Below are 16157 nucleotides of genomic sequence, written 5' to 3' on the forward strand. Positions count from 1 at the left end.
GTATTTTTATTTTTCAAACATTTACAGAGAGTAGAAGCAAACTACACATAAAATGGTAAATATGCAGCTAAGACTAAACTATGGTGGTGGTGCAGCTGAGTCATAGATATGAGATCTGAACCAGAAATCCTGCAGCGTGCTTTGAACATCGTAGTTACAAAGGCTCAGTGCTGAAACAGAAACACTGAAGCACAATCTTCCTTTATTCACACATATATTTCAAACAGAACAGCATGTAAAGTGACAGATCACAGGGTTTCCAGTGTGATCACAGACATTCCAACAGCTGAGCAAGTATCTTAACTTTTGTAACTTTTTTTTTTAGTGTCCACACTGCTGATATCACTGGTCCACATTCAGCCAGACTGAAGGTACATCGGGAAGTTTATGTGAACACACATTGACAAGAGTTGAGCTGTTTCTCAGGTGTGTTGGTTTTACATTGTAGAGCATGTGGTGTGGTTGGATAAACTTAAATCTTTAATGTGACATGGCTTACTACAGAGTGTTACAGCGTGGACATCAGGTCATATTCTGTAAGCTGCAGTTTTCCATGAGTCATCTGTGAGCACTTTCTTTTGATGGTTCCAGCTCCTCAAACATTACTTCACAGTTCAAATAAGAATAAAGATTGTGGATAAAAACAATTCAGAAATCCACATCGAACTGTTGAGCACAATAAAAACCAAAATCAAATCAGAGAACCATGAAAAACCCAACAAAAACAGTACCAATCAAACAGTTCTGTATCAGCTGTGTGGTTCTACAGGTTCAGATGGTTGGTGTGCTGTTTTACACTCCAGCTCCTCCTGCTTTGGTACAAGGTGTGTGTGCGTGTTCGTGTGTTTTCTAGGGCAGCACCTCCCTGTCGGCTGATCCGGAGCGGGTGGGGTAGATGTGCAGCTGAGGGAGGTCAATGCCATCGTTGTGCAGGTCCTCCTGCTTCTGTAAACCCTGCAGCTTCACCAGCAGCTCACTGATGAACCCCTGATGGACAGAGAGACATTTGACATGTTAGCACCACCTACAGACTTTACCTGTCACTGTAACTTACAGGAACTCTGTTGTTCTGGTTTTTGGAGAAAACTGACTTTATGCATTGATGCAGTTCAGACTGAGTTCACACACAAGGCCACAGTGTCGTTTTTCCCAAAATAGTATTAATATCACATCAAGTTTGGGCAGCAAGAACATTCAGGAAAAACATAACACACTTTTGTGCGTGTGTTGAGTCCAATGCTTGTTTTATTTAAGCGGATGTGATTTTCAGCCCTGACGAAGATCATTTGACAATAGGAAAATCTTTAGATGTTCAATGGTTTAAATTTTAAGGAGATAAAATGAACAATTGTGTGTAGGTGGACATTAATATGTCCATGGTAATCAGCTTTTTATATTTTTAGTTTTAAATCCTCCACAGTGGGGAGTAAATAGATTTTCTGCTTCTGTTTCCACTGGAGTAAAAAGCAGCGCAGCAGTGACAATGCAGCTGTAAGTGTAAGACGTGGGTCTATTTAAACATAAGGACACATGTCACCAGAGAACTGACAAACTCCATCTGATGCCTTCATCCAACCACTCTATGTTTTCTGTTTGTCCTCCAGCGTAACACAATGTCTCATCGCTCAAACAAACACATCTGACTGTGTCATCACACATTACTGTGGTAAATTCTGAGAGACTCAGACTTTCAGCAGCAACTCTCACAACTAACCACAGTAGACCACTTCAATCTCAGAATGCAGGCCTACTTGTGGTTCCCAGAATTTCCAAAGGTATAATGGGAGGTAGAGCCTTTAGCTATCTAGCTCCTCTCCTGTGGAACCAGCTCCCAGTTCAGATTCGGGAAGCAGACACCCTCTCTACTTTTAAGTCTAGGCTTAAAACCCTCCTCTTTAATAAAGCATACAGTTAGTTATAGTTATGCTGCTATAGGCTTAGACTGTGTTTGTGTTTTCACCCCCCGATGCACTGAGCTCCTTTCCTACTCTTGACCCTCTCTCCTCTCCTCTCCTCTCATTCCGCAATTGTCATGGGGCTGGAGTCTATCTCAGCTGTTAAAGGGTGAGAGATGGGATCCACCATGGACTCCAGGTCTCCAGTCTGTCTCAGGGCCAACATAGAGAGACCACCATTCACACTCACATTGAGTCTCCAATAAACCTAATGGGCAAGTTTTTGTCTGTCGGAGGAAACCCACATAAGCACATCAAGAACATTCAAACTCCACAAAGAGGACCTGGGTCCAGGGACCTTATAACCATAAAACTCTGCTTACCGTAGTCAGTATTTTTTTCTTAGTAGAGTTCTTTTACTTTTGCCTTAAGTAAAATGTTTAGTCCTTTAGTAAAAGATTTGATGTTAGAATTTTAAGGCCAATTCTTGTGTGCCTGCTCAGAGGAGCTGTGCTGAACCCTGATCAGTGTATAGAAATGTTGTCAGAACTTCAGGCTCTGACCCCCCACTTTACACCAGCCTGGTGCCTTACAGGTGCAGTAAACCCACCGGGAACTGTGAAACGGGCTAGTGACTTTGTCTCCAACTGGAATCAAACTATACCCCCAGGTAATGCTGCAGCCACTGAACCTCTGTTATCGTAAGACAGACGTGAATGTCCACTGCTGTTTGTCCTGCATAGACTGAGCCGGAAATATTAACTGTTCGAGCTTCTTTGTCGTTGTTGTTGTTGGACCAGGAGGAACCAGGAACCAAACAAGGTGAGCCACAGGTACCATGTTCTTTTTTTTACAGTAGAACTGTCCAGACTGATCACAGGTCAGTAAACACTGTCAGCTGTTTACACATTTCACTCCTCTGGCCTGTATCCAGACATTCCTCTACCCCTGGCGATGCTCAGTTAATAATGTGTTGCTTCATTTATTGCAAACATCAAAACAAAAACAGTGTGTGTGTGTGTATATGTGTGTTTTACCTCTGTGTTGCTGTTACACGAGCCAAGAATCTCCTGTGAACATGAAAACAGGACATGTGAGACAAACTGTTGCACAGTTTGATTAGTTCTGTGTCATCACCTGCACATGAGTTACATCTGGTACCAAGCAGCAGGTTCTGCCCCCTAGTTCTAATTATCTTCATACACACAGCAGTCATTTCTCAGTGACCTTCAGTTTGTGCATCCTCTCCTCGTCCGTCTTCAGGTCCAACAGTTCATCGATGTTCACCTCGTCTGGCATCTCCTGCTCCTGCCCATCACAGAGACAGACAATGACAGATGGGTTTCATAAGGGTCTGAACTGTCTCAAAGGTTCTGAGAGCTCATGTTGTTCCAGATAAAAATTGACTTCATTTGACTGTAGTACCTGCTGCAGCCTGTGGGACATGCTGCTTCATGTTTTCACTTCCACATCATCACATCTGAGCTTCAAGACAAAACTGTAAGACCTGCTGTGAAATACTAGATAGTAATGCTAATAATACTACCAAAGTGATCCTGCAAACATGAAAGGTTCAGAGGAGCAGCAGTTTGATTGGTGTCTAAAAGCCAGCATAACTTTCTTTGTTTACTGTAAATGTCTCACACACATATACACAAATTTTGTAGCTGTGTCCATATTTGGTCTCAGCCTGTTCCTGTCCTCCCAGCAGGTAACTGTTTGTGTTTAACTCACTGCTCATGTGAGCAGACCAGACAAACTGCTGGTTTTGTTTGGAAAACACGTTTTCGATTCTTTTACTAATATCGTGACATGGCCAGAACCGGCTCAGTAGACTAGGACGAACCTTGAATCACGTAAAGACCATAGGTGAGACGTCGTTAACAGTTTGTGTCCACGAGCGTCTCAGCAGTTTGATTATTGTTGCTGAAGCATTTGGAGAGCTGATTTTCCTGATGTTGTTGTGACAAAAAAAGTCCTGTGGATTATTAATTATAAGTTATTGATTTAATAAAACTTAGGCTGAGGTTAAAAAAACACTCTCTGTGTCTTCAGCTGCTTCAGAAGCTGACAGGGGCTTTGGATCTTGACCCCCTCCCTCAGGTGACCCAGCTTGGCGTGATTAGTTCCAAACTGGTGCCCCTCCAGGAGCAACTAGACATCTATCATGGCCCTGGTCTGAACCCCCATCAGCTGACTGCTGAGGGACCACAGTGAGCCCCCAGCTCCTGGTCTCATAAATCAGGTCTATTTTGTTCTGTCACAAAAGAACCTTCTTTGTTGTTGGTCCAACATCAAGCTGTGCTGCTGAGACTTAGGCACCTCTGCTGGACATCAGCAGGAGACACAGAATTCTGTGTTTACTGACGGACCGGGCACCACACAGAGACAGACCAGCATGTGTGTCCAGACTGGGACAGGACAATAAAGATCTGATTATCTAGTCTGACAAATTCTCACCACCACCTCTGTGTCTGTGGGAGAGGCCCCCACCCCATTAACCCCAACCCCCACAGTAATGAAGCTTTTACAGTCTCTGACTCGTCAATAACTCCACCCTCCCTGGAGATTCAGTCTCATGAATGAAACCCATGTAGTTTACAAACACATAAGGAGACACATGGAGGGACAAAGGGTTGAGAGTGGGAGGGGGTGGGGGGGCAGTCAGTTATGTGATTCACTTGTTTCACCTGGACTCTGTGTACCTGCTGCATTCACTTTATTTACTGAGTTTGAGGCAAAAGTAAAAATCAAAACCTTCATATGTCTCGTTGTCCACTTTGACATGTTTTATTCTAATCAGAAACCACCACCGCTCACATTAAGAAGAACAAAGCTTCACAGATGGTTCAGGTCAGAGAAAAATGAAAAACCTGCTGAGCCTTTTTATGTCTGTGGTCCTGCTGCTGTCCATCAGGGCGTTGCTTCCTTATCAACAATAAATAGATACATAATGCGAAAAAATGGGTTTTACATCTCTTTACTGATCAAACCTGGATCATCAGTGGAAACAGGTTCTGGTGTTTTACACGAGCTCCTTCCCGACACAATAGTAAAACACAGTGAACCAGAGCTCAGCCTGCGGCAGCTTTCGAGCTGTCAGCCCCTGTTTCGTCTCCTTGTCCTCTGCAGAAATCCTGCAGCTTCTCTCAGCTTTACCAACACATAGTTCCCTCCCTGTAACATTAACTTAACTCCAAACTGTCCGGTTTTAGTACTGTTCATTCTACACAAACACACTCCTGACAGTTGTGGACTTCCCACAAGGATGCCGAACCTGTGGTTTATTTTTCTGTCCTAAACGTACTTGATCTATCTGCAGCCTGTGACGCTATGAACCAGATCCTCCTGTCTGCTCTCTGACTTGGACATTTCTGGGACAGGGCTCAGTTCTCAGTCAGGTTCTAACATTCTGTCATTACTCTGCTGATGACACACAGCACTCCTTTCCTTTCCACTGCATGACATTTTAACTTTTCCACTTGTGGACAGTAGATACTTTTATAGAGATGACACCTGAGTGAACTTACCATTGTCAGCAAGTGACACCAGTGCCCTATGAACTCTGTAAACTGCCTCAATGAGATCATTACATTCTCAGAAATGTCTTTAAAATGTTTCGTTCAATCCACTAAACGCTGTCCAGTTGATCCAAAGTAACTCCATCATGACTGCTCTTCATTTGAAAATTATTTTTAAAATCCCAACATTTGAATATAAATCATCACCCGTTCGCTGAGCAGGTTTGTTACACCACAGGTCTGTCAAAGCTCAGAGGAACTCAGGCTGACAGTCACGTCTCAAACCATGCACTCAGATATACTCTTTTCTTCATCTGTTTGAATATGTTTGTCCCTGACTTTGAAGCTCGTTGCTTCTGTTGTTGAAATACAAATACAAATGAAATACAAATAATTAACATCTATACATGTGTTCACCTGGTGTATTTTTCTGTCACATCCACATGCAGTATTAATACTCTTTGCATGAAGTAGTAGTATTTTTGTTTGCAGTATCAGTTGTGGTATTTTGCAGTTGAATTGCAATAGCAGTATTAAGCAGCAGTAGTATTCTTGCAGTATTTCGCAACAATACTACGATACTCACCCGGCCCCTGTACAGCTGGTCCAGTCCACAGTCGAGCCACTTCTCCGTGTCCAACCGCCGCTGGAGCTCCCTCCGGTTGTACTTGACGGTGACCCGGGCCTGACGTCGCTGCTGGTTTGGACCTGGATCCCGACCCGGTGACTGGTTACCACACATCTTATTCACCCGCCGTCCCACCCGGTTCGCTGCCATCTAGACGTCTCAGATCCGAACCCAGATAGTCCGCCTAAGGAAGAGAGTCCCCCCCCAAAAAATCCCCAAATCGGATAAAAAAATGGAAATAACTTTGGTTTATTTGGATATTTTCACTGTTTGGATCCGAGTCATTAATATGAAAAAATAAAAGTGAAACCTGTAAAAGTTACTTCTAATACTAATCCTAATAATATAATACCACTAATAGAGTAAATATAAACAAAATATTAAAAATCTGTGGTTCTCTTTAATCTCAAATTTTAAAATATTGAAAATGTAAAAGAATCAAAAATATTTAACGCTCTGAATCAAACGAAGATAGAAAAGCGGTAGAAAATAGTCCGGTTGAGATACCGTCGGTGCTGAGACAGAGCAGGGCGGGACCCGCCCAGCTGGTGCGTTCAGGTAATATCGGGGGTATATGCTCCACTCAGACACAGGATTTGGGTTGTCAGATCAGGAAACTACATCAGGCGGCAACCATCAATATCCGAATAACACAAAGCTCCACAGAACTGAACAAAACTTCCAAAGTGAAATTGAATAAATTGAGCTTTGAACATGAATTTAATGTTAAGCAACAAAATTAAACACATTTAAATAAATGTTATTAATTTACTGCTTGACATGAACCCGTGTTTTCTACCTGAACCTACATTTATTTATATATATATATATATATATATATATATATACACACGTTATATATATATATATATATATATATATATATATATATATATATATATATATATATATATATATATATATATATGTGTGTGTGTGTGTGTGTGTGTGTGTGTGTGTGTGTGTATATATATATATATATATATATATATATATATATATATATATATATATTTAGATATATAATGCTCTTTGATATTGATTGTTGCACCTCTGTCCACTTTCCACTTCCCCAACCTGTCAAGTATATACATATAAATATGTGAAGAATCACAGTAAATCAGTTTGATAGCAACAACAAACGGTTAAGTGCGCTGAAGAAGTTTCCGATTTGACACAAAGGCACCATGAGAGCAGTCCGCGGGGTCCTAGCGCCGCCTCACCTGGCGCCACCATGTGGAGAAATGTGGAGTTTGTTTCTCTTATTTATTAATTTAAAAATGAAACAAGTTTAGAAAGGTCCTCCACATGAAACATGATTAAACTCAATAATCAATGATCAGTTATAAATGTTAGAATTCAGATTTTCCTTCAGTTTTCTGACTGTGGACTTCAGGAGCCATTGCAGATCCAGTCTCCACATTCAGACTCCGAGATTTGCCCTAAACAGGGAGATAACAGGACAGTGTCTCAGGGGGAAGTGTTATCTGAATGTCTGCTGAGCAGATGTCTGCTCATACTGCGCCTGGTTCTGTTTAAAAATGTCAGGGTGTGTTGTGGGATAAAAGAGTATCAGCGAGAATGAAAGGAAAGGTGTTCAAAATGCTGGTGATACCAGCAATGTTGTTCGGTTTAGAGACAGTGGCACTGAAAAAAAGACAAGATGCAGAACTGGCGGTAGCTTAAGATGTTGAGGTTCTCTTTGGGATTGACGAGGATGGACAGGATCAGAAATGAGGACATCAGAGGAACAGCTAATGTTAGATGTTTTGGAGAAAAAGTCAGAGAGGCCAGATTGAGGTGGTTTGGACATGTTCAGAGGAGAAACTGTGAATATATCGGTAGAAGGATGCTGAGGTTGGAGCTGCCAGGCAGGAGGTCTAGAGGAAGCCTGGATCCTGATTCTGATCTACAAATAAAACCTGGTGATTATTGATATAGGTGTGTCTGGTTTAGGAGCTAGCTTCTCTAAAGTATAACATCAAAAGTAGAAAAAACACATGACATTCTGGTCTCTTATTTCTCCAAAGACAAACGTCTCTTCCTTCTGCGCGATGACGCAGATGTGGGCGCGACCTCGATGACTGCACCTGTTACTTAGGTAAAACGACAACAAGTAGCCCCAGCAGACGGAAGTGGCTCATTGTTTCCGCGGATTGGAAAGAAACTAACTTGGAGATTTTAAATTTCGACAGAACCCGAGTCCAGATTCAGATCGTGAACATGAAGGAAAAGTGGTTCAGCACGAGTCTGCTAGCGCTATGGTTCTTGGTCTGCTCCGGTCTGGCTTTGGGCTGTGACTGGGACCAGACCGTTGATCCGAATCAGGATCTGGACCCGGTCGCTATGCTGACCTTAGGGATCATGGTGGATCGCGCGGTCTCGGTATACAACCCGGAGGAATGCCAGAAATTGTGCTGCAATGATCCAAACTGTGACCTGGCCCTGGTCGGGTTCCCGATGGACGGACCAAAGCAGTGTCTGCAAGTGAACTGCTGGGTCCACGGCCAGGACCAGTGCAACTTCCGGAACAGCTCCCAGCACAAAGTTTACCGCAAGAAGGTGGATCCGAAAACCCGTGCAGCACAGGACGGCAACCCGCACATCCTGCCGCTGTTGTTGGACAGGGAACCGAAGGCCGTCGAGACCAACCAGACCAACGACAGTAAGAGCGGACCTCCTTCCATTTTTGAATAATTTAGCTTTATTGATTAATGGAACAAAACCGAACTACAGCAGGTTCAGTGAAATAGGCAGAAGTAGATTCGTAAAAAAACAAACAAACAATAGAAGTATGTATACATTTTAATGTATTAATTTAATGTTCTTCATCAATTTGAAAATCTTTTTGATTTCAAATTTGAAAAAACTTCTGAGGTAAAAATAAATGTGCCAGAGCAGAAACAGGAAGTGATTTATTTAAAAAATCATGAGTGATGAGTCTCTGTTCAAAAGCACACGAAGTTTTATTTGATGTTGTATTTTCCTTATGTTGTTGGAAGCTTCAAACTAAAAGTAAATTTAGTAAAAAGGGGAAGTTTGTTCAGCTCATCTGTTTATTGGTCATCAATAAGGATGAGAGGGAACAGTATGCTGGGAAACAACAGCTTGTTTGTAGAGAGATGGAACCTGATCTGTGATCACATTCAGTGAGAAAATATAAGGAACTTGCAAAATAACGTCTCAGTTTTCACTGAACAAACTCAAAACACAGGTTTTGTCGTCAAGAGATTGTTTTTAAACTTCAGACCAACAACCTCGAGAATAGGAGCAGCAGGAATGCAGCAGATCTGGTTCGGCTGTGTTTACCTGAAAAGGTGACCAAGTGTTGCTCATTCAAATATTGTAGAAACGTCACATTAACAACACGCCTACTGATCTACTGCAAATGATGTTAGTGTTTCCAGTAAAATCAGATAAAGTGAGTGTGCAGCAGGTTTAATGTCCCCCACAGTCTTGATGAATTCACCGTCTTCTTCTTCTTTCTTCTTTTTTCTTGTCTTTCTGTTTTCAAATTAAAATCTGTTTATGTTTTCTCAGATGAAAGTTGAATGCTCACTGTTTAACTTGTTTTCAATTTGTTGTTGTACTTTAACTTTGGACTTGTTCACCTGCCGTTTCCGTTACAGAGACCACAACAGACCACAAACCTGGGTCTGGTTCTTACAGTATTCTAGTTTCTATACATACCAGGTTTTGATGGAAACTTGAAAAATTTCAAAAGTTGACACAAACACACTGAAGGTTTGAAATGACAGAGGTCCTTTTGTTCTGTGGACAATAAAACCTGGATCCAGGATCTAGGACAATAGTGAAAGGACTTAGACAGATGGATCATATTCAGACTACATGAGTCATGACGCTGACACAAGATTGATTAGACTCACAGCACCAACACTAACAGTGTATCTGCAGGAAATGCACTTTTAGTTTGTGTTTTCGCACCTGACCTCGGTAGTTTCTAGCTGTAACCCGAAGGCTTGCCGTGACAGAAAGATGAGAGAACATAATTTTCTTTACCTGCTGATTAAATCAGACTTGAGTTTTGTTCTGGTGGAGTTTCAGGTCAGACCTGTTGCTCAGGTTTTTACCTTTGAAAACCTGACCTCTAAATAAACAATGCTGAATGAGGGATCAGGTGTTTTGAATAAAACATGTAGCACAGCTCCAGCTCTGCACTGACTCACTGTATTAACCACACATTCAAAGTAACAACAAACAGCTTTTGTTTAATGTTTTGGTCCAGTTCAAACCAACTTCCTGTTACTTTCTAACAAATGAAATGCTCAGGTGTGACAGAGGCTCTCATGCTTTATTCCTGTTACTTCCTGCTTCTTATCACTTCTTCATGATGGGACTTTTTCTACATGTAACAGTACAGTGTTCTTGTCCCAGTAAAACCAGTAACCATTGATACTGGGCCAGGGCATCCAGGTTTTGTGAGGCTCAGTTCTACAAAACCTTCAAACTCAAGGTTTCAGAGTAGCTGAAAGAAATTCACTATCACATCATGTTAGGTAAACGTTGTTGGTGTTTTAGAACCAGGACAGCAGCAGGAGACTAGTTGCTGTTTTATTTAATGCATTTCTGCTAAAGTTTTAGGACCAAATTTAAAGAACTGAAGAAGAGATGATTGGTTTTCTTGTTTCAGTTGGAAACCGAGTGAGTGGTGTTCTCGCTGTGACCACAGCAGACTGCACTGAGAATTACTTTGATTGTGTGCAGGCCACTCCTCATCAGATTGAATCAGGATCATGAATAATGCAGAGGGGAATCACATTCAGCATGTGTTAATCAAACTCTGTTGTTTCTTCAGTCATCTGTCGTCAGCCGGTGAAGGTGGGTTCGTGTCGAGCAGCATTTCCAAAGTTCTTCTACAACGTCACTGATCAGAGCTGCAGCAGCTTCATCTACGGTGGCTGTGATGGAAATGGAAACAACTTTGACTCTCAGGACGAGTGTGAGAAGACCTGCAGTGGTGTCACAGGTAACTGTTGTTAGGAGAGTTTCCCTTAGATGAAAGAGTCCGGGTGTTACACGGATAAATGTTCTGACAGACCAGCAGATAAGATCCTAAAAGGTTCTCACCTTTAAGCTTCCAATGCAGGTGGAATAAAGTTAAATTCAGTGAATAAGTGTTGAACTTTTAAATTCAGAGAAATATTGATTTAGCTTCATAACTAGGGGGCTCTGTCATTGGTAGAGCATTGGTCGGGATGCAGAAGGCCACAGGTTCGAATCCCACCCACCAAGCGCCAACTTGGTGCCGGTCCTGAGACCGGACATAAAAATGGAAGCGTTGCGGCAGGAAGGGCACCCAGTGTAAAATTCAACCCCCTGAAGGGACAAGTCTTTGATTTAGCTTTATAACTACACACAGAACAGGGCTCAGCTGCTGTTCATGGTCCTATAATTATGCTTCCAAAAATAATCAGTACTTTAGAAAATACTTGTTTTCTCCCAAATGTAGCAGATCTGTGTGGCATGCACAAAAACACACGAAGTGACTATGGTTTGATATTTCCAGCAGCTCAAGCAAGCTGCTGATAACATGTTAGTCATGAAGCTCAAGCCACCATAATTCGCGTTCTACTTTAAAATGACAGGTCCAGAATAATTTTGAACATGCCTCAAGAGGCAAATGTGATCAGTTAACAAGAATATTGCATCAGATTTTTACAGACATTATGTCACCTTCACACTGTGTTATGATAGAAAACTACAGTACGTAATGTTACGATAACCCTTTTTCCCACTTTTCCCATCAGGTGTGTGTATGTGTCTGTGTGTGTGTGTGAATCACACCTCACGAAGAGTACACTGACTAAACTACAGATTTACAGTTGGTCTCTGTCATTTTGTTCTTCATCACCTTATGTTTCTGTTTGTTTCAAAGGGCAAATTCACACTTTATCAGGTCTGTGTTAGTCTGTGCGAACACTGGTTTTTCCTGCTGGCCTTGTTTCTCATGTTCAGCCTGACCTTTAAAACAAAATTTCATGTGTAAAGTGACATTTCATGCTCGATTGGAGCCCTGAGTCTGCGTTGATCAAATGAAGTGCAGGTCTGAGCCTTTTAAAACCTTTTTTGTAGTTCAGTAGAGAAGCACAAAGACTACTTTATTTAACTCAGTGAAATTTGTGAGTTTAGGGCAGAAAAGAATTATGCTTTTATGGTTCACATCTTGTGAGTATGTTTCTACACAAATTAGAGATTAAACATAAACCAAATAACTAATCTGTTATGCTGTTAAGGTCATAATTAACAAACGAACCAGGGTTAGTTTTTAAACTTATCAGTAATTAGGGTAAAGTTAATGTCAGCTTCATACCTCACTGTGATTAAAGTGTGTGTGTGCGTGTGCGTGTGCATGTGCGTGCGTGCGTGCGGCTGTTGGTTACACAGACAAAGACATTTCACCTGGAAACAAAGTTTTAGTGGCTGGTGTGTGACACAGTGAAGACACACGGTTAATGTTCAGGCTACAGTTGGTTGTGGACGAGCAGAGACAGATGTGACATTTCACCTTCAGAGTGTGTGAAGATAAACATTTGATCATCAGGGTGTGCGTGTGTGTTACACTACACAATAACAAGAAATCAACACAACTTTATCTGCACTAAGCTGACGTGGTGCTAAGCTTTGTTGAGCCACTAAACATCATTACTGGAGATTAAACCAGTCACACCAGTATAACTGACCAGTCTATGTGTGTGTTCAGGTCCAGTTCTCAATGACTTGACTCCTGATCCTGCTGCCAAATCTCCTCGAATGGCTCCAGCCTTCTATCCAGGTAATCACCTCTGTACTGCTGCAGATCAACTACTGGTAGTAGTAGAAGTGTAGTATTAGCACTACACAGTATCAGTATTATTAATGTTGTTGTGTCTGTGCTGGTCCAGAACTTTCTAAGGAAGCTGATAGTCCAGCTGAGTTTGAAACTACAGAGTCTGTTCACAACCACGAGACTGGTAAGACACAGCTGTCTAATTACTTTACACAAAGTGACTTGATTATTATATTACAACAGACTGCAGGTTTTGTTTGAAGTTTTTGTCCTGAGGACAATGGGTTTCTGCAGGATCCAGAGATGTGCGTCTGCACTGATTTACTCTGACCCAGATAGCTGTGTGTTCCTGATAAAACACTTTCACATTGGTTTGAACGTTTGTGACAGTAAAGGGACAGAATGAAGAAAAACAGGGACAGACGGAAGATGAGGGACAGGACAAACAGAGACTAAAGAAGACAGATATCAAAGATACAGAATGGCAGTAGAGAAAAGTAGAGAAGTTCCACAGACAAGTTGATGTTTAATAAGTTTGAGGATTAACCACCTGCGTCTGTCTCATGACTTGTGTTTTCTCTTCTCTTCTGCAGAAATGTCGGCCAACGAATACGCTGGTACGTTCTTGCTTTTCTCTCCTTTCCCTGTTTTCACACGTGCGCTCCATCATGTTTACAGCAGAAACCAAGGCCAGAGACCATTTCTTACATTTAGACCTGCTTCTCCCTTTAACCTTGTTGTCACACACACACAAAACATCAGTTGTTTTAATATAATATACCTGTCTGCATTGTCCAATCAGTGCAGTGCGAGTTGGAGCCTGAGGCTGGGCCCTGCAGAGCAGCGTTTCGTCGCTGGTTCTACAACCGCAAGACAGGTGACTGTGAGACGTTCACCTATGGAGGCTGCAGAGGGAACAAGAACAACTACGACAGCAAGGAGAGCTGCACCGCTGCCTGTACAAGTGAGTCACACCTGTCTGTGACTATACAGGTGAGGAGCACCTGTCTGTACCTATACAAGTGAATCTCTGTCTAATGTTGTCCTTCTCTTTCAGTCTTCTTCAACAGCCATAGGGAAGATCATCAAGACAGAACTGCGGGTGAGTTTTCACCTTAACCTGATCAGACTTGGCTTTATTTGGTCCTGATCTAAAAACAGTTTGTTTCCTGATTAAAATGTGACCTCAGTTCTGATTTAGTTAGAAACTGATTTTATCAGGAAATAAACACTGTTGTTCCACAAAATAAAAGACCTAACAGTAAAAGAAATCAGGTTACTCTGAAAAGCTGGTTTCTGAAATCGGGATAGGAGATTAGGGAATCTGGTTTCCCCTGATAGATTTCTGTTAGAAAACACTGATTTCTCTGCCATGTATACACGTAACCAGGTGTCTAATCGTCTTTCTCCTACTGCACATGTGCGTAACCAAAGGCTGCAGATAGGAACAAGCTGCTGAGTGAAAGAATGAATTAAAGTAGCTGGTGCTGTATATATAGGCAGATTTCCAGTAACCCGGTTTCTGAAAGTTCATGTAAACACAGTCAATGGCATTGGATAATTTCCCATTTTCCCATAATTTTCCCATTTGTTTCTGACAGTATTTTTTGCAATAAAATCCCTGTGTATGACACCAGTCTTCCTCTCTGTGGTCTCCAGCGTTCTTCCTTTTCATCACTCTGGCGGTCATCTCTGCTCTGCTGCTGGTGGCTGTCGTCATCGTGTCTCTGAGACGTCACCGTCGCTCTTGGCATTCATCTTCAAGGTAAAGTTACCCGTCAGTGTTTAACACCTGTCTCATGCTGTCAGTATAAAACATGTCTCCTCTGTCTGTCTTTGCAGTGATAAACAAGAGCTGCTGCCGGAAGGAGACACATGCTCATCTCAGGAGTCTCTAAGCGTCCCTGACAGCCCCAAACCAGACAAGGCCTAGGATGGAACCCTGGATCTGCATTTCTTTCTGTAACCACACTCAGTGAAGAGGTTATGGGTCAGAGGTGGAATCAAAGGTGTTGGTCAGACTTTAAATAAGAGAAAACTGTTGTTGCACTAATTATCCTGATTCATATAGTTTTAGTTTCCTGAAGTTCCAGTCAGTGGTTCTCTCTGCTTATCTTTTAACCACTTAATGAAAATCTCTGATCAGAAAGTGTGACGCATTTCAATGATTGCACAGTTAAAAATTAAATAAGAAAATAACTTTAAACATAACACTAAACAATTCATCTTTTACAGTTTTCTACTGTTTTAAGTTAACAAATCTTCACGGTCAATGACTCAGTCCTCAGTGAAGAACTACATCCAAAAACAACAAGAAAACATCCACATTACTTTTCTCAATACAAAGTTTGAAGTCTTGATATGTGAGCAAAGAACTGAAAGATTAAAACTAAATCGTTTAAACAAAAGTTCAGAATTCTTGTCAAAAACTGTGGAGCCTACATTTCCCAGTATCCATCTGGACATTGCCACCCTGCAGGCTGAGAACCACTGAATCTGCATTTGCTCAAAATCATTGATCACAGTGTAATTTATTAATGATTTTATTGATTAAAGGGATGCTTGTGACATTTGAATGATGATGATTGAGCTCTGTGTTCACACTGAGCTTGTTTTATTAAAGTTTAACTTTATGTATCTGAGCTGCAGCCCAAAAAAAAACGTTTTTGCAAATTTAAAGAATAAAACGATTATTTTACTGTATATTCAAAAAATGTTGGGTTCACATGATTAAAAATTGCATCTGTTAATAATAATAATAATAATAATAATAATAATCACATCCACTAACTTCTTTTAAAAACATAATTCTAAAGAGTTTAATAGCTGCAACCTTTAAATAGGAGCTTATAAATGAACACAAATAATAGATAGAAAACAATTTTTTAACTGATGTTTGCTATTATTGAGAAGAGGTTTTTCTTTTTTTTTTTTTCTCAAATCTTCGATTATAAATAGGTCATAACTGTTTGAAATTGTGTGACTGGAACATAAACTGTTTATTAAATAATGAAGGATTGAATATGATACTGTAATTCACTAAACAAAAGTCTGTTTAGTCACAATGGTAATTTTTGACATAAGGAAGGTTTTAAATTCTACTTTTATGCTGTATCACAAACTGTGTCAGGTAATTTGCCTCACGTGTTGACTCTGCTGAACTCTATCAATAAAACATTTGACACTAAACGTTTGGTCCTTACTTCACCTATTTATGTATGGACACAAGAGACAACCAGAACCTTACTTAAATGTAGTTGTTTTGTGGCTGTTGTTTATCACTCTTATTTTTTTTTTCTTGTGGTTTATCTGTGGGGTCTTCTTCG

At 41.1% G+C, this 16157-nt stretch overlaps 2 protein-coding genes across 3 annotated transcripts; one reads left to right on the forward strand and one right to left on the reverse strand.

The window, feature by feature from the left end:
* Positions 1-181: 181 nt before the first annotated feature.
* LOC137128372 (protein phosphatase 1 regulatory subunit 14A-like) lies at positions 182-6683 on the reverse strand. 2 transcript variants are annotated; one of them, XM_067506270.1, is made up of 5 exons: positions 6552-6683; positions 6003-6228; positions 3123-3203; positions 2933-2965; positions 182-987 (listed from the first exon to the last, which is right to left on the reverse strand). In XM_067506270.1, exons 2-5 carry the CDS (start codon positions 6192-6194, stop codon positions 850-852), a joined length of 444 nt encoding a protein of 147 aa, XP_067362371.1. In that variant the 5' UTR covers positions 6195-6228; positions 6552-6683; the 3' UTR covers positions 182-849. The 2 variants fall into 2 exon arrangements, with proteins under 2 accessions (XP_067362371.1, XP_067362372.1); XM_067506271.1 differs by lacking the exon at positions 6552-6683 and having other exon boundaries at positions 3123-3197; positions 6003-6545.
* Positions 6684-8147: 1464 nt separating this feature from the next.
* Positions 8148-16020, forward strand: spint2 (serine peptidase inhibitor, Kunitz type, 2). Its single transcript, XM_067506262.1, has 9 exons — positions 8148-8709; positions 10861-11031; positions 12766-12837; positions 12947-13015; positions 13425-13448; positions 13634-13795; positions 13889-13933; positions 14491-14596; positions 14674-16020. The coding sequence occupies exons 1-9, from the start codon at positions 8268-8270 to the stop codon at positions 14762-14764; spliced, it is 1182 nt and encodes a 393-aa protein (XP_067362363.1). The 5' UTR covers positions 8148-8267; the 3' UTR covers positions 14765-16020.
* The last annotated feature ends 137 nt before the right edge of the window (positions 16021-16157 follow it).

This window comes from Channa argus, chromosome 6 (genome assembly GCF_033026475.1).
Source record: "Channa argus isolate prfri chromosome 6, Channa argus male v1.0, whole genome shotgun sequence".
NCBI lineage: Eukaryota > Metazoa > Chordata > Actinopteri > Anabantiformes > Channidae > Channa > Channa argus.